This window comes from Pelmatolapia mariae, linkage group LG3_W (genome assembly GCF_036321145.2).
Source record: "Pelmatolapia mariae isolate MD_Pm_ZW linkage group LG3_W, Pm_UMD_F_2, whole genome shotgun sequence".
Lineage (NCBI taxonomy): Eukaryota > Metazoa > Chordata > Actinopteri > Cichliformes > Cichlidae > Pelmatolapia > Pelmatolapia mariae.
This window is the reverse complement of record NC_086229.1, coordinates 84,772,554-84,791,972: the sequence shown is the minus strand read 5'-3', so window position 1 is coordinate 84,791,972 and position 19,419 is coordinate 84,772,554. Positions and strand designations below refer to the sequence as shown.

The window sequence follows — 19,419 nt, the reverse complement described above, 5'->3', positions numbered from 1 at the left end:
ATAACATCATATTAAGATTTATAAAGATCATGTAATGTTAGAACTCTGTTCAGTGAGGACTTTAGAAGGCCCGTGGGCTTCAGGGTTAACGGTGGTGGAAAGTGGTGTGAACCTCTTTGCTACGTATGGCTATGAACCCAGGCGAAACACAACATTTAGCACAGCATAGCTTTGAAGTTCAATGATATGAGTCTGCTGATTATATCTGTGTGCCATTATGGAGGTGTAGGCGTTACTTTTGGTTGGCTGAGGCAGGAAGGGGAGCAGGGCCAATAGCACTCGCTTTCCCAGAGAGGGAGAGTACGAGAAAGAGAAGCTGCATCAGATAAAATACTATACAGACCCATGCAACAACAAGGGGTGGGTGGGGCAAGCAGAGCAGTCAACAAAAACTCAGGGGGCTGGCATCTCATCTCATGGAGATCGCCCAGCAGGTATTAAAGATAACATTTCAAATGTTAAAAAATGAACAATGGCTCCCTTAAATTAATAATTTGGACTCCCGTACTGCTTAATGTGTCCCCTGCAATTAATAACACATTTCCGAACATTAGCAAAATGGTGTCTTTGCTTCCCTCAATTCATTCATTTAAATTAACAGCAGGTCAGCAGAATTAGGAGAAATTACACATAACTGTGTATAGCGTCCAGTCAGGGAGGAAAAGCACTCAAACTGTGCCTCATTACAAACAGGTCCTGGAGCTACTGATCTTACTCCATTTAAATTAACATTAATTTCATGCGTTAATATTTGCTGAACGCCCTCTCAGAAGCTACACGGGCTCTTTTCTTTGAGATTTCCTTGCACTTTTCGCTGGTCATCCGTGGCCAAGTGGAGCACAAAAGCCACAGTTTGATCAATTTAAAAATAAACTGGGGCTGATTAGCAGCAATCTAAATCAAGCTCTTTGTTTGAATCAAGTCTGAACGCCGCAAACAGACATGTCATGTTTTGGCTCTATTTTATCTTTGCATAACAAGTTTTTAAATCAACGAGACTATCCCGTACACATCTACTTTTCTCTCCTTCAGTCAGTAGCTACAGCATGGAGGTCAGTGTCATAACTAACCAAAGCTGCAGAGACCCCAACTTTCTGCTTTATTGCTTCCAGGGTGCCATTACTGTACTTTAAAGTGCTGCTGACCATCATCATCTGCTGCAGAGAAATAAGCTTTTAAATCGCATCGACAAACAGGAGAGATATTAGATAAAAGTGAGTAAAGGGGTTGCCAAGGAAACAGTGCAGTAGAGTCTCTGTATTAATCTTTCATCCATCAAAATATTGGCTTAAAAATGAATTGCTGGCAGCATGTTACGTTCTGCACAGAGTCGATAAAGCTCTGGAAATTATATATATATTCATGCTTTAAAATGACATGCTAGAAAAATGCAGTGAACACAAACAGGAGCGCGACGGTGGATCTGACGGCCGTTCAATGCAGTGGCATGTTTGTCCATCTGCACAGGAGGTCTCATCAGTGACAGTTATCGAGGTATGCTCATTATTAAGACAGACAGGTTGTGTACTAATAAGCCGGCCACACACCCCATACCTGCATCCGTCCTGCCATTTCTGTCAGGGTTATCAAAGACCATCCAGCTCTGACAGAAAATAGCCCTCAGCAGTGTTTTAGAGACCTGGGCAACAGCGAAGTCCGCATGAGTGACAAGTGAACGTTGGTCCTGCTGTCGCCTCAACAGGTTTTAGATGAGAAATGCAGAAAACATTTACAAAAGTAGGTGATCAAAATGCACCGGTACTCAGACAGCACTTAGTCAGCCTAAGTCTCTGATTAATTAGTGAGGTTAGGGCTGAAGCGTGGGAGGCTGACGTGGGTGAATGTAGGGGTGGATGTATATATATGCATGTAAGGATGGATAGAAAGGAGCAGGCAGTAGATACTGAGATGGGGTGGGGGATGGGGGTCAACAGGCAGCTTGAGGGACCTCCTACTGTAGCTTTTTTTGGTAGTGGTTGGGTGTGTGGTAAGCCGTCAGTGGAGCAGTGGATCAATGACACAGTGAGAGGCCACCAGGGATCTAGATCATGGCTGGAAAATGACTTCAGTTATTTGGAGCTGGACTGGGGGAAGGGTATGAGTCAGGGAGAGTGAAAGATAAGTCAATGAAATAACAATGCATCATGGATGAAAAAAAAGAAAAAGAAGAAAAGAGCATTTGCCAATCTTTAAAAAAAATCTATTCACCAAGTCACAGTCCAATAATGGGAGGTCCCTGTGTATTTACACAATTTATTACCTACAGTAAATTATGAGCCGCACCCTGATAAAACAGTTCAACGTCTAGAAAGCTATACAGTCACACAGTGAAAGAGCTAGCATTAAGCCAAGGGCCCAGGTGTAAGGTAAAACGCTTTTCACACTTCTTACAGGGAATCTGAACATCATGGTTTTTGCTACAAGTATTATATCGGACAATATATTTAGAAATGTATTTTTTATTTTGTCCTTGGTCTAACTTCCCTTGGGATTTGAACATCAAGCTAGAGCAGGATCTGCATAAATGTCTAATTTTTACATTTTCCAACTCATTTTTTTGAGTGATGTACTTAAGTTATTTATTTTTGATTCAAAACTTCTTGTTTCTGTTCAAATTTTTTAATCGTATGGTGTATATAATTACATTCATGTGTGTATTAGCAGGTAAATCCTACTACTTTTTTGCAATCACAACTAATCACAGCAATGACCTGTTTTTAAATTTGATAAGAAATCTACTAAGACAAATGGACTCAAATTCGAAAAATTTAAATCAAACTGCTGCTCATTATTTTTTGTCTCGCAGTAAGCATAAACTTGCTGACAGCAGGAGAGCAGAGCTGTTCTTTATTTTAATAACACAATGTGCCTTTCTGTGCTGACATGGGACTCAACATCAAGCCAGCAACCCACTGCACGCATGGACTCACAGCGTCACTATTCTAACATGAAGGTAAATAAAACTTAACCTAAGCAACCCATATACCGTTAAACACAGCACATCCCAGTATGCCAGAAGTTGCTTAACATTAAGTTTGCTACTACAATCCTGCATAATGTAACATTATAACAGCCTATAGCACATAAATATGAGATTGTGTTGTGCTTTTATTCCAGGAGAGCACCTTGGTCCTGTGCTCAGTAGATAAAAGTCAAACTCAAAGGAGCTACAGCTCTTCCCCTTTGAAATCGATTAAAACAAAGTCATTTAACAAGATCATTGTTTGTTGTGTGGGTGTATGTAAGAAGATTAGCTGGGATTATGTAAACACATCCTGTTAGGGAATAAAATGCACAACGTCTTGTTTTGACTGAATGCAGATTCATTCAGACCTCAATCCTAACTTCGATATGATTCACACTGATTTCACTTGTACATCCCTGGACTTGTGCTACCTCCCATGATAAGTAGTTTATAGGTTTTATAGAAGCTTTACTTGGGAAGGGAAACGGCATAAGGATAAAAATCTCTGTATATAACACTTTAAAGTGTACCCTATATTTTTCCTATACATATTTTGAACAACTAATGTGAACATAGGGGGGAATTAATAGAGGATTTTAGAAATTGCTGCTGTTGTGTAGAAGTCACTATGGGCCAGCGCAGAGGAAAAAAACTCCATGTAAAACTCGGATTTGCAGGTTTGTGGAGACGTTAACACTTTCTGGCATTTCCTCTGAAAGCCACTCTGACAGGCCCTGAAGAAGACATTCCCTGCTAGCTTTGCTGGCTCAGGCCTGCCCCCCTCCTCCTCCTACACAATGCCGTGACACAGGATTAGCTTTCATTAGAGAAGGCGCTGTAATCAGCTTTGGAGCATAGCAGAGACGGAACAATGGAGGAGGCTGAAAGGATCTGGAAGACAGGGCGCTAAGGGTGCATGCTTTGCTCTATGCAAGTTCCAAATGCAACCTGTGGCACAGCCAGATAGATAAGTAATGCTGTGTGGCACCATCTATTCACCAGCTTAAAAACAAAAAGTTAACAAATTGAATGCAACATGCTAATTGCTTCTCTTATGTTTTTAGGGCCTTGACACTGCATGCAAGGTACTCTTCTGCTCTTGAGCACTTCAGAGGCAGCCAACGCCTTTAATTTTTCCTGCTACGTTTAATATTTAATGGGCTTAATTATTCATCTACAGGCAATAAGAGAAAGCTACTAGATATGTTCACATGCTTTAATCTACAAAACACCTAAGGCTGCCTCCATAAAAAAAACAAACAAACAAAGGCACCTCAACACAACTTCATCTAATGATATGTGATTACCCTCAAGGTCTTTCGTGTCTATTCTTTGACATAATGACAAACTACAAGTTCAACCTTTTCTTCGGGTGGTAAAGGCAAAGGTCAGGCAGCTGAGAAGGGATTAGGTGGACATGTTTATATTCCGGTCTGGACAAAAATCTGGCCCTGAACATCGACAGAACCGTCTTTGTGTGAGTCTTGTGCCACTCTCCACCATGCTGTCAACTGGCGCTTGTATTGGGAAGGACTTACGACATAGGTCTATCGAGAACATGTGTCCCCACTAACCTTGGAGAGCTCTGCGAGTGCGCCGGCAGCCACTCTACAAAGGGTTCTTGTTGGTGGCTTGTTCTATGAGTGCGCAGTGACAAGCAGACAGGTGGCTGGATAGGATACAGATTCACAGTGTGCAGATGAACTGTGGTTGGAGATGTTGTCATAAAAAACACGAGTCATGGGTATGGACACGGATGTGCTTGCTACCCCTCTATTCAAAGCACTGTCAACAGTTAAGGGCCTCCTTCAATGAAAAAACAAAAATAATCCGCCCCAAAGAAATTATTAAATATATCAGATGCTTTTCGTGACTGACAATTCTGGATAGCAGGTAATTCCAGTTTGTTTACATGTTTGTTTTGTTTTTTTAAGAGCCAAACTCTTACCACAACGGCATGCTACTTGGAAATTGTGGTTTGGCTGAAACATGCAAGGTACTCCCTGAAAACCCGCACACAAGGTTCAAGCAAGATACTGAACACGTTATCTATAGTGATTTAATTTAATCCCAATTTATTTTCTAATTACTGCATTCGTGCATTGCAGTTCATATACATTTTAAAACTTTTTAAAACTGGAAGATGTGTAAGAATAAAATGCATCATGTTAGCTCTACAAGTGACATGATGTATTACTCTACACCCAGTCTTAGTTTCTAAATAGAAAATAAATAAATCACTATTTCACTGCTTGTCGATATCAGCTGTAGAGAAGCTGTTTTGCCAGACCTTTGTAAAAATTTCTAAACACATATGAACCTTTCGAAGAGAAGTCTGAAAAGGACACATTTGCTACACACATTAAGTCTTGTTAATAGAGTACATTCATGAATTCTTGAAAAATTGGGATCATATTTATATACAACACTGTGTGACATTTCATCTATCACCTGAGAAAGTTCTGGACCAAGATGCACAACAACATCAAACATCCAACTGCAAATCTATACATATGACACAGTGAAAAATCTAACTGGATACGGTGTTATGTAATGTGAAACAATATGGAGCGCAAATCAATAGCGAAATGCTGTTACGTTCCAGAAACTCCAACTGACTTCAGTGTTTTCTGTACTCATTCACAGCTTGCCTCAGAGATAATATGCCTCAACAGGCGTGATCGCACCTCCCAAGGAGGGCTTGTTGGCAGCCGCAATGTTGGCATTTCTAGAATGCAATTACTAGACACATACAGAGGGGTTGAGGCCAGTCTATATTTGCAACCACACTTGGTAAACGGAGCATACCAGACCTGAGGCTGACCCAAATAAAACAGAGCCTGAGCTGTAGATAACATTCCTCATCATTAATTAACCCCCCCCCCCCCCCCCCCCCCCCCACTCTTCTCAGCTGGGGACGCTACCTGTTTGATTTGAAAATGAATACCGCACTGCCAACTATTACAATGATGTGTGGACTGGGGAAAACCCTCCCCGCCACACAAGAATAGCTACATCTCATATGTGAAAAGCATTCCTCCATGCCGTGTCAAAATAACTAGGATGGGTCAGAAATGGCAAACAAAATGATTCAACTTAAGTACTGGAAGTATTTATAGCAAAGAAATAATACTGAAAGTATAAAGTACTTATATTATAGCAAGGATTTTTGTGGGATCAAGCATTTGCATCCAAGAGGTCCATGGCAGAGTTTTTATTTCTGGCAGACTGACCGTGGTTTTTCAGGGGACAGGTGGTGAGGCAATGGGATGGCGCAGCCAGCCACCTCCTCCCACCTCTTGCCAAGTCAACAAGGCCCCTAAGAGTTCCCTTCCTTTGCCATTGCTTCCTTCTCCCCCTTACCCACGCCCACCTCTCAAGCCTATCGCTGTTTCTAGGCCAAAATTGTGTGGGTGTGGTGGGTTCTCCTGCCAGCAGGGGTACCTGACTGCCAAGAAAGAAAAGCAAAAGCAGCACGTGGCTGGACTTGGAGAGAGGATAGGCAACAAAGGAATTACTTCTCTAAAGACCAAAGGAATTCTGAGTCAGCAAGAGCAATAACTCCACACTAACCACGCACACGCATCTTGTCTCGCCATTGCTAGCACCCCAGAGGAGCTCTATATATCAGGAGAATCTGTGACGAAGCTCCTGAAGTAGCTGCTATTATGCAACTCTTCTGGGCTAAAAGTGACTGTAAAGTAAATCATCCTTCCCTGCTGCCAGCCTGACCCCCATATTGCAGAGGAAGCACTTTCAAAACTCACTAAAGGAGTATTATGCTGAAGCACCATCTGTGCAGGCTTTGCTAGCAGCCATGAGATTAAAGGCAGTTAAAGCATCGCATTGAAAAGCCATCCGCCAGCCAGCATCCAATCAAAGAGGAGAGCATAAGCAATGGACAGCGCCTTTATAAGACTCTGAGCACTGCTGGGTTGTGTGGATCAAACAGCAGTGTGCGGCCTGGGTCATGCCCCTGATCCCTCTGGGACAAACAGGGCTGCTCCAAGGTTCATGTGTTCTTGAGGATCAGGTCACAGAGTATGTTCAGCTCACTTGACAGCTTGAGTGCCTGAAGGGAGTCTTGACTTTCTTCTATTGCACTTACATTTTCAGATCAGACACAGGAGGGCGGAGGGTCACGTTTTTCCCTCTAATTATTAAAAACAGTTTCTGGGTTTCCCCAGAACAGATCACGCTGCACTGTAAACGCTGAATAACGTCTATGTTTACATAAAGAAAGAGGAAAAACACAGGAGTTAAATTTCAGGTAACCATTTCCTTCTCGAAAGACAAACAAGGACAAAACGCACTGTCACATACCCTGGGCAGGGTGTTTACGTTATCTGCTGATCTAACACGCTATATTTACTTTCATCAAAAGCAAACAGGCTTTATAGAGACATCCCATGCAGGGCTCCAGCCCAGTACTGTGGGACTGCATAGCTCTGTACTGTGTGCGCACCATCTGTTGGGCTAAAATGAAGCCTCTGGCCCCCTTAACTGCTGGCTGCAAAACAGAAAGTACTCGACTAATGTTTAATTCAGCTTACAACTATTGTCTTACATCCCTGCTGTCATGGAGTGTTTGAAATAAAATAATAACCATGAATTATGCGCAGTGGAGGCTAAATGCTAAATTGAGTCCACACTTCTAATTACTGCTCAAGTGTCGCTTAAAATTACTTGGAGATACACAATCTGCTGGATGACCAGCTGATTTGTACCTCGATTTGGCCATCCCCTAGGCTTACCACATTCCTCCCAAGGGATCGGATTACGTTCTATACAGGGAGACGGGCCTGGAGCGTGGGTCTGCCACAGTTGAGCAGCAGCCTGAGCAAGCAAGTGCGCAAAAGGGAATGAAAGGAAATGCTGAATGAAATACAGACAGTGGCCTAGAAAAAACCCACTGCAGTCATGGCTGAAAGCAGGAATGGATGAAGTGAAGCTAAATAGAGGAAAAAGACAGTAATATAAAATATACTGCTGGAATACAAGACAGAGACAGAAAAATAAGTGAGCAGGTAAAACAAGAAAATAATCGGTCTTGTACAGTATGTCTGACATTTCTACAAGAAACGGGAAAAAAAGGCTAACTGTGAAACTGTCGAGCCTCGGCAGCAAAGCTGTCAAAGACATCGTACTCCTTAGTATTCTTGAGACTGTGTGACATGAATGTGGACATACCCAAACCTGCAGCGCAGCAGTAACTGTGCACCACTTAGCTGCTGTGTCACTCTGCAACCTTACCAGTTTATGTGGGGGCAGGCTACTATGAAAGGCTTGCATGATATACAAAAGCAATAAATAGGCTGCCAAGAGCATGACAGCAAGGGAGCATATGTGTGTAGGACTGGGGTGCAACAACGGTATTAATTACCAACAAAAGATCACATCTTTGGCTCGGGAGTTCACATGGAGTGAAGATTAGCTGAAACAACACGTCTCCCACAGTTTCATGATTCAGTTTTCACTAAATTTAATACACACACACACACACACACACACGCACATATGCAGGCACAAGACACACACAAAAATGAGTGGAATGAGAGGTTCCTCCTCCATCCCCGCATCTGACGCTTTTCAGAGTCGTCACTACACGATCCTGAGAACACACAGACACACGTATGAACACGCACAACAGTGACAGCTGACTAGTGCATCAGCAGCAGTTTGCTGAAAATCTCCCTGCATGCAAATCAATAAAGCAAAAATGGAACTGCTCCTGAGTGGCAGGCCCAGTTTACAACCACCCCCCCTCCAAAAATATATATATATTTATACCCTGGGTGCAACAGGGAATAGGATGCACAAATGATTGGTCACTGTAATGTATGGCACTCTGGTGGTGTTTGGACAGGCACATAATCAATCGGAGCCATGGGACACACTAACCTCGCCGCAATCTGGCTAGCCGAGGCATATTGTGAGTTCAGACTAATGGGATATCAGTTTGCCCTATGATTGGACTCGATTTGACGTGGCAACAGCCGAGGCCAAATTCTGCCTTGAGTTACTGCCAAAGCTAAGGTCTATCATGGAACTTAGAACAAGATACTTGCAATTACGTGGAGAGCAATCCCAGAGGAAATTTACTGGAGCTTTTCGAATTGTCTCTGGGGCCTAATTCAAAAGACGAAACAGCAAAGGCAGGGGAACATTATGTGTGTATATATATGCCACCTCTAGAGCTGGCCTAACCCCAAGCCCCCCCCTCTCACCAACAGAGACACATCACAGTCACGACTCTGGCTTCGGTCAGCCTCTGCAATGTTTTGAGTGAGTGGGCCAGCCAGTGGTCCTCCTGCTCCACTCTCCACGTGGGAGGAAGTGACTGAGTGGCCTGAAATCATCAGCTCTTGGGCAAACTTAATGCCTCTTTGTCCTTTTTTGAGCACAAAAAACACAGCTTGGCAGTAAAACTGGAAAAACAAACAAAAAAAATGTTTCACAGGTTTGAAACATTTGCAGGTGAAAACTTGAAGTAATATCCTGAAGGCTGTATTGATAAAGCATTTCAGCCAACATCATCATATCCCATTAGACAAATGCCAGTCTCACCAGACAACTTCCTCTCAGGTCAACTATAGAACACGGCAACAAGCAACGACAGATTTTTTTTTTCCAGAGGTAATCCAAGATAAGCACACGCCAAATTCACCAGCACATGGAATAAGAGGGTTAATTTTCAGCCAGGTGGTCTATAATTAACGCGTGTGAATGAGGGTAAATAAACCTTGGGGCCTCGACTCACCTCCAGCTGTATTTGTATAGCTGGAGTTTCTCTCTCGTCCACAAGCTGGGTACTTTAACTAGTAAGCTGATAACACCTGGAAGAACAAGGGGGAAAAAAAGGTGCACCAGGATTGTAATCTAACGCACCAAGATCCACCATGAACCTACACAGTACAGCCACGTAGCATGCAATGTGCTTAAACACCCATCCATAATTGCTGGTCTTCTCAATGAATATAATTTTTGCAAAGCAAAAACGTGCAGAAAACATGCAGAACCCAGGAATAGCTTTGACTTTTCTCAGCAAAGAGTGAAAATGAATTGTGTTCTTTGTTTAAATTCCTTAAAACTAAATCGCATTATCCAACACTCAGGCAGAAACATAAATAAATATTTCAGTGTGTGTGTGTTCTTGTTACAGCCTTACTGAAGTATATACATAAAATCTGATGATGATTAATTAAAGACGGAGTTTCTCGTCGTGTAAAAGAAATCTCGAGCGCTCGCTGAAATAAAAGGATTAATAACAAGGTGAGGGAGGATGGTGAGTCCACTTGGATTCTTTCATTAATTTAGCCAGACAACTGGAAGCTGCTACACACGGTATTTAATACGAGAGCCACAGATACTTTACTTTAATGGTCTCCTGGTTCATAGCTATGGGTCCTGGCCTGGAAAATGTCAAACTGCATTTTTAAGGCCTGAAACTCGTCACTGGCCACAAACCACCGGGGCAACATGTCTAAATTCTGATGCCATGTTGGCTGATACTGCTCCTGGTGCTTCAGTGACGTGCCAAACCAGACCGCTGCCAAAACAAACACTACAGTGGAATGCTACACCCAGAAGGCAACGAGGAATTCTGCGTAAAATCCTGCTCAGCTACGACAGCATGATCAAAACACAATGAGAAAACAGGGAAATTAACAGGAAGCAACAGTTCTTCTCAGTCTTCCTGTGAAATTCGTCCCTTTTCAGGGTGCCGAGCTGACAAAAAAAGGCAAACTAGAGCCATCGTATCAGACTTCCTCATACCTGAGGTTTAACTTTCCCCGATAAGTCATAATGATGGATAACATATACGAGTTTTACATCTGCTGAGTTTATTGTATGCTCCCTAGTGCAAACTCCAATGTGCTGGAAATGAAAAGAAAACAGCATATCCATCTCTTCTTCAACAGGTCACATTTGCATTAGCCTCAGTATGTATACGTGTGTGGGTGTCAACCAGTGCAGATGCTACTATGATAACAGCGAGATGCAATCGCAAACAGACATTAGCCATGACATACTGTGTACCCTTTCCGTGTCATTCCCCTCCTGTGCATGCGCTGAGCTGATGAGCGGGCATAAAAGTTACAACATCCCTTTCCCCTGTGGATGGCTTTCTCCGCTTACTAATCTACCATTTACAGGCAACCAGCACATGGCTTTACTCATTCTGCTCGTATTTAAATACAAACAACTGCCTGGCCCAGCACAGGAGAGTGTGCGACTGTGTTTGCATCTGTCACACAGCACCATGCAGGGGCTTGACCTAATCCAGGAAGTCGAGTCTCCCATTTAGCATGCAGGTATGTTTTCACCACAAGGAAACTCCTCTGCTAAATAGCATGGCATGAAAACTGAGGCCAAAATACTGTGTGCGTCTACACGCGGGATATTTGTCCTAGATAAACACATTACTGCAGAGAAATTGTATTTGGACTCACAAAACATTACTCAGGGTAGTGAAAACTGTCTCATGCACAGAGCAGTTAAAGGTGGCCATGTGTGCACGTAGATGCAGGTTCAAATATATTAAGAGACTGCGATTCTTTGTGCAGAGGATAAAGCTGGAGGTGTTAACATTTATCTGTAACTGATACATTCATTCACTTATGCAGATTCAATTGCATTTACGCTGCAAAAGAAAATATACTGTTCTGACTTTAGCAAACTCACATATGAAATAGATCAAACTGTTGGCAATTCTCAAACTGCTTTTGTATTGTCCCATTCCTTAAATTAATTAATAATAATGAACTTGATTAGCTGCTTCTCCCATGAGTCTCTCAATACTGAACTCCAACCTACAACGTCCTGGCCTGCAGTCCTTGTTCTGCAGCCTCTGTGAGTTTGGCATGAAATGGCAGGTCAGGCATTTGTCATCATAAAACTGTGAAAAAATATATGGACGTAGCTACTGTGATGTCACCCACTGGTTTCTGAAGTCCCGTTTTGAAGCCGTCACCACCTTGCTGTTTTGGAACCAGATGTGAGACGAGAGCGGGCGAACCTGATAGCAAAAATGCACTCTTGTGATGGACAATGCTCCTTTTTCAAACGTAGAATGACCAAAATTCACAAAATGAACTTTAGGTTTTATTCAGTTTGACCTGTAATGTGAGCCCTTAAATTTATCAGGAAAGTGTCTACCGAGGTCAAACATGAGGGCTGTTTTCCCATAAACCTCCACAGGACCTGAAGTTTTGCTGCAGCCGCAGCTATTGCCTCCTGCTGGTTATTAAAAAGAGACAGGTTGTCTTCACTTTTCACACCCACAACTTCATCTAGAATTTATATTATCTATCGTTTTCCTTTAGCAGGATCTGGTTTGAGTGGTCATCCGGTGGGCTGCAGCTTGTTTCCACAGCAGAACAAAAACTAACGTTGCCACGACGATTTGAATTATTATAGGATGTGACCACAAGATAAGCCTCTCACTGAAGAAGCAGCTGAATGATATCTAAGACCACCAAAAGAGTAAAGTGGCTGGCGAGGCAGGCTGCAGGAATAATACAAGGCAGCTGGTTAACAGATTTTCAAAATAGAGAATGGGGCGATTATCCATAAAGTAATCCAAATTCATCGTTCTCACACACATCGTGCTCAAATAACTTGCCGAATACAGATGGGTGGCCATTAATTTATCTAAGAGGCACATCCAAGGTGAAGTTTATGAGTGGGAAACAGCTCAACATAGTTACATGGAATTAATTATACTTCAGTCTTTAGTGTTTCGCAAACCCCCGAGCAATTACTTCATAGCCGAAATACAGACTCACTTGTTTTCCCAGCACAAGTTTGTCAAATTGAGTCATAATTTTAACTTACCAAACTGTTACTGACAAAATGCAACAAAAAAAAAAAGCACAAAATTACTCCAGGATCAAGTCAAATAACGATTTAGCAGCTTGCTGATTGAACTGAGTGTTGTTCAGCCAATGACGCACGCTCTTTGACAAAACTTTTCCCCAATTTTTGCTAAACATAAGCTACCAAACAACTATACACAGATGGTTTTTTTAATGTAAATTCTACCAAAATCTGCTTTCTCAATTAACTTTATGTGTCCAGTGTTGCAGCTAACGTGCATGCCTGTATACACGAGTGTGCAGACGCGGATGCACAACTCCTATAAAAATTTAGTGTCTTCGCAGCCTGTCCATGCTCAGCCCTCCAAGTAGGAGTCAAAGTGAGAAAGCAGATTTACTGCTCTACTAGCCTCTAATATAACCCAGCCACCCTACTGCTCCCAGTTCACTGGGTTAGCTTCTCCTCCCCCACACTCATTGTACTGGGAGCGCAGCCTGTAGTTACATGTGTTGCAGACACTATATTGATTGATTTGTGACTGTTCTGCGACCAACTCTAGAGAGGGATCCAATGACACATAACTCCTGCCTCTGCTGCAAATGGCTTTTGTTAGCCACTGTAGCTCACAGCAGCAGCAGCAACATGTGTTGGTGTGTACATGCTATGAAATGGGAAAAAAAACTGAGGATTTGTTTATGTAGAGGTTGATTTTTTTTTAACCCCCAAAAACAATAAAACAGTGTTATAGTCACTGGCTCACAGATGCTACTCTGGGTATTTTACATTTTTTACATTTGGTGATTAAAAGGCACCTTATGAAGAAAGCAGCTACATTAAAAAGCCAAAGTAAAACGGCTTCCATCAGCGTATAAGCTATAGAACTGCTGCTTATGAATGTGTACTGGTTAGACAAGTGTATCAACAGCACAAGTTCAAAGGATTGAAAATCCCCAAAATGTACTCACAGGCTTAGCAACAACCTGAAAATGCAAAGGTAGGTAAACACTTTTTCTCCCCTCGAAAACCAACATCCATTTGTTCACACGAATTAGCAAGAGCAGCAGCTAATGCATGGAGTCAGATTACAACCTCTGAGCAGAGCTGCCTTTATCCCCCTATATGGAGCTTAATCTGTCCAAATCCGCTGCTTTGCTATGCCCCAAATCCACAACAGAGCCTAATTCCTCTTTAATCTAATGAGCAGTAAAGGTGCACTTACTCTGGTTTGGAATACCGCAGACCGTATATCTTACTGTTGTACCACAACAGAGATAGCTCAGGTCTTCCCTTTCAGGCCATGATGCAATGCACTGTTATCAGAACCATCAAATCTCAAAAAGAAAAAAGAAAAAAAAGGAAACCTCACATGAGATCAGACAAGCACATACATGACAGGCACCAATAGCTAGTTCGGTTACCTTGCTGCAGCTATGGGAGACATTTCAGAGTTGAGCTGAGTGAGTGGACTGCTGTCAGAAGATTCAAAAGGTGGAGGAGGTGGCCCACCCTCCCTCAGGCTCCTAACCCAGACTTCTTCGCATGCGAAGGAGATATGTCAAGGAATTGGAAAGTGGCAGCCCTGATGACTTATGAAACCTAGGAAAGTGACCTACTAACTTTTTTCTCAAGAGTTTAAAAGCAGAAAGCAAAAACTAAATCTTGCAAACTCATTGTCTGGAATAACTCGGGAAAGCTGGCACTGAAACGCAATGCAAGACAGCAGCTGGAGCCTCCCAAACTCCTTTTTGATCATGCACGGTAAATATATTTTTTATTTTTTTAGATCAAGATGATATTTCCTTCCCAAGATAATTAAACTAGACTTGGTATGAAATTGACAATTTGACATTTAAGTGCCTGCTCTAGAGCATCGGCTCGAGCAACCCACGGGTCAGCTGTCTGACCAATCGCAGCCTTAGATTAACTGCTGCTCTCACACACTCACACGCGCACACAGGAGCAGCTACAATCTGTTTGCTGTCTCATGAGATGAAGAAATACAGCCACTCACTACAACTCTCCTTAAAAAAATAACTTGATCACAGAAATGTTGATTAATTACTCACAAACCTACTAACCCAACATTATGTTTAAGCTCCCAGAGACTGTTTTTTGTATCCCACTACACTTAAGTGAAATAAAAATAATGGCCAAAAGTGCCTCTCTTCTTCTATTAACGCTTTCAAACGGGTTCTTTCTATTCATTAGTAGAAACACAACTTAACAGAGTGTATTGTATTTGTCTCATCACAACACATCTCTGCAACTCCAATTTAATTAAGACAATTTGATGCCATCTTTATTGCTCTGTCTCCGTCTCACAAAGCAACAAATGTACGTCCTTACTCCCTCTGAATAAAAGTGACTGCTCGCAAGATGAAGAAATTATGTGCCAAACCAAAGTATGAGTGGAAGGTAACACAAACGCCACCGAAAAAAAAATTAAAAATCCCAGTTGAAATTTTAACTTTACAAATTACAGACAGAGCAGACTGGCACAGGTTTAAAATTATAAACAACCTCGATGGTTATAAATCACCTGACTTTCTCACAGCAATCCTATTCCCATGCAAACAAACCTGATGACAAGGTTTATGAATTGTAATGAGGAAATATTACTCAGAATGACAACACCTCAAGGAAAATTACTCACGACTGGTAATTTTATAGCTCTGCAATACACAGCGCTTGTACTCGATTAGAAAGAAACACTGTGATGGCACACAGGTCGCTTTATGAGCACGAAGCGGCGGGTCTGTGTGCAGGTGATCGCACGTAAGGCGAGGATCAAGTCTGTGGCATTACTTAATGTTCTGTTCTATAAATGACTCGGCTTTCCAGCTGGGATCAGTGGCTGGCATCGCGCCGCTGTCACCACCGCCGTCTCTCCAGCCCACGCATGTCTGAGCATGGGGGCCTCTTCTCAAAAGTCAAATGTCAGATGTTATCCATCCCCAACTCGCAGTAGCACCCAGCGCACCGCTGGGTGCTCGGAGGCCCAGTTTCTCGGTCGCTGATGGAAAAACACTATTAGTGCGCTTGCTTTACTTTGGCGTGCTGAGGTTGTCACGACTGCACCATGACAACCATATTACCAACTTTTTATGTGACATTGCTACATCTTTGCTTTATACAGTGCTGGACAAAACTCAGCAATATCAGTATGTAAACAGGGTTTTCAAAATAAAAGACTAAATGACTCATTAGTTGATAATGAAAAAGCTTTGCTGTTAATTGTAGCAAAATAAAACAAAAAAATCATGACCACGAATTCTGACAAAATAATCAGGATTACCATAAAACCCAGGATAATCCTTATTTAAACTCCAGTTAATTAACCGAGCATTAAAAAAATGGTCATCCAGTGATGATCCACCAAGCATTATATACAATATTAAAAAACTGGCTACAAACACAGTTAAGTCTGTTGAAATATATACTGGAAATTGCTCACGTGTTTATTTCTGCAAGTGATAAAAACAAGAAAAATTAAGCAACTTCTCTCGCCTCAGCTGATTAAACTCAATTACTATGCAGCGCTGGCTTTCAGGAGCATTATGATAATGCATTTTGAAAACAGGTGGATGCAAAGCACTTATGATAAGTTGGACTGACACCTTGTAGCACGGCAAACTAGGCAGCTGAAAACAAATTACTTCACACCTATAGCCTGCAGTTATTTTGGAGAGGTGCTTTGTACACAGCTAGCGCCTGTGTTGTCATAATACTGATGCATTACCAAAACACTGAGTCCTCGAAACTTGATGAATGAAAAATGAGCAAAATTACTTTGTTGAGCTTGACACAAGGTTTAAAAGTGAGCCACGTAAACTGGCCTCCGAGATTAACTGACAGGGCCCTCTAACGTCTAATCAATACATTTCAACCCGATTAATATCCACAGAGCCGAGCATGAAGATCTGGCATCTTCTTTGCATAACAGAGGAAGATGTAGCTTCAGATCCATGCAACAAGACCGGTCACCCAGTGATATTGTTGTCTCTTTAAAACTTATGCTTGTCACATATATTTTTCATTAGCCTTCAAGTTGGTGAAGACTGTAGGGGTATGATTTCTTGAAATATTTATTACAAAAAGCACCCAAAACATGCAGTGACTCTTAACACTCAACCCTTTATTTTTTTGGAGCAAAATGTAGCTGCAAAAAAATGGCTGCAGATATCTTTGTTAAACGTTTTTTTCTGTTTCAAGTGTCAAGTCCTAAGTCCGAGATAGCAACACGGGAGAGCCGTGTTCCTTACTGAGTTGAGCAACCAGGTGCACAACCTCGTCTTTTAACACAGAGTCAACAATCCCAGACCGACTCATTCCAACTTTCTTGCATAAATCTTGACGTTTAATGCTCAGAGATGATCCAATCATTTCAATCGACTGAACTCAACCAGCTAAACTTGAATAAAAATCACTCAACAGTCCCCGTGTGTGTGTGTGTGTGTGTGTGTGTGTGTGTGTGTGTGTGTGTGTGCGCGCACACACACTGTGATCCCTGCACATGCCTGTTGGGCTGGAGCTGCAGAGGATTTTTGGGGGGGTTGTAACTAGTGCCAGCAAGCAGGAGTAAACACATTCTGTCATCTCACTTGTGTGGAAAAGCTTTTGTCTTCCAACAAGAGAAAGGAGGAGGGGGGTATTTTTCACTTGAAGTGCCCACATGCTAACACAGAAATAGGCTTGAATGCTGCAACTTAAGTGTGCTGCCTTTAAGTACACATGAGACGTCAAGTGACACGAAACTGGGCAGGCTGCATTGCTCCTATTTCGAGGGAAGGCTGCCTCGATTATGATCTTTATTGCATTCTTATGGTAGACTGCAAAGGTGGAATGTCAGACGTGTAAACACAGAGTGCAGGAAGAACCACCGCGTGTGACACGAACAAAGCACACGATGAACACCCCCAAATGTGAGATTACAAAATAGACGACATCAAGCAGTATTATGCAATGGAGAGAGGGGGAGAGAAAGAGAGAGAGAGAGAGAAGAGGAGCCTTGGTATAACTGTTTGACGATGCATGCAAAATGAGGGAAAATCGCCCTTGGGGTTGAATGCAACGGTTGTGCAACATCTGCATGCATACTGTAAACCTGTGCACTGTATATGAATCGAAACGCTCATGCATCTGTCACACCGCTGGTAGCATGCTATTCACTAATAATAGGGGGAAAAAACAGCAAAAAAAAAACCCGAGTATTTACAGACGAGCGGCCGTACCACGTCTAACGCCTCGCGCACAGACAGTGACACATTTCATGCTAAATTCTTGCTCTGGTCTAAAAACTGGAGTTACCCTCACTTCCTAGTTTACTGCTGCTGTCATAGCTCGGCTAACACCCTTCTTCCTCCCTAGCCAGCAAAAAAAAATTTTCGACTACATTTGCCGCCCGCTGTTGCTGTGACCGTGAATTCTTCAAGTCTGCTTGTGCTGGTCAGACCCAGAGCTGTGGTAGCGTCTCGTTTCAATATGACACGAAAAGCAACACTTACATTTCACCACCCTGTCCGTCGTAGATAACTTCGGTTCATCATTCGGCTTGTTTTCGGACATTTCCAGTGTGATATAAAATTAAGATAGGGCAGAAATGAGACTGAAAGCGGTCCCTGCGTTGCTCTTGCCGAACAACTCTTGAGTCTATCCGAGGAAAGAGACCGCAGTGATCTCACTCGGTCCTATCAGCGGCCAAAAATACTTGCAACAGGGTTACAATTTCACTGCTGGTGCTGTAGGAGCAGCTCTGTCTGATTTACTGTTACTCTGTATCAAGTTGTCTCAACGCAGTGTGCACTCAAACATGCTGACTCGCAAGACCCGCCTCCTGGTGACAGCGGCTTCGCCCATTGGTCGAGAGTGACAGTTTGCCTATGCCTGTACATCCACTTTCATCAAAGGGCTGTTTCTGTGTCAGTCTGGTATTAATAACTGGTATGGATAAACATGAATGTATACACTGGTTAAAGTGCACAAATAAACAGTCCCTAACGATTTAAATTTTAAAAAAGATAAAAACTGAAACATTCTGTCAACATATTGAAAAGATTGGTGAAACAGCTGGAAATTAGCTCTCAAAAGATTTACACCTGTTTAGCTAGCTTTAAAAATATATTAACAAGTCATTCACACACAAAAAAAACAAAACAGATTTGAATAAAAGTAAAAAAGTTTCATTGCATATTGTGACGTAAGTAAAAATTCAGAAGTAAAATCTTATGAGATTATAGCAAAATATTCCCACAGTAACTGAGAAGCAAAGGATTCCTTAATGCTGATATATAAAAGGTCCCCCTGACCTTTCTACATCAGATTCTCCATGTGCATCCTCTTGCAGCAACCCTGGGACAATAAATCAATATTTGCAAAGATAGCATGTGACAAAGTGAAGAAAAAGAATTCACCTTTGACCCTTAAAGTGAAAGGTTCTCATGACTTTGTTATGCTCCAGGGTAATGTGGTTGCCAGGTTTGGGTATACATGTTCCCCAGAGGGAAGGATCAAAGGAAATCAATATAAAACTGCTCCTATTGATCACTTTAATCATATGAAGAATCTGTTTTATTCTGATGTCAGTAACCCCTCATCCACAGGTTATGAGGGGCAGTCTTCACAGCGACTGGATCTCA

At 42.2% G+C, this 19,419-nt stretch overlaps 1 protein-coding gene across 5 annotated transcripts in view; it reads right to left on the bottom strand.

Annotated features, from left to right (window-relative positions):
• LOC134624931 (protein phosphatase 3 catalytic subunit alpha) overlaps positions 1 to 18,575 on the bottom strand; it is a 65,296-nt gene extending 46,721 nt beyond the window's left edge. For 2 of the 5 annotated variants that reach the window (XM_063470135.1, XM_063470137.1), the window contains exon 1: positions 18,289 to 18,573. In XM_063470135.1, coding sequence (XP_063326205.1) covers positions 18,289 to 18,349 — 61 coding nt within the window. In that variant the 5' untranslated portion in view covers positions 18,350 to 18,573. Of the gene's footprint in view, positions 1 to 18,288 lie in introns of all 5 variants that reach the window. The other 3 variants (XM_063470136.1, XM_063470138.1, XR_010093670.1) reach the window with 2 other exon arrangements.
• Between the last annotated feature and the right edge of the window lie 844 nt (positions 18,576 to 19,419).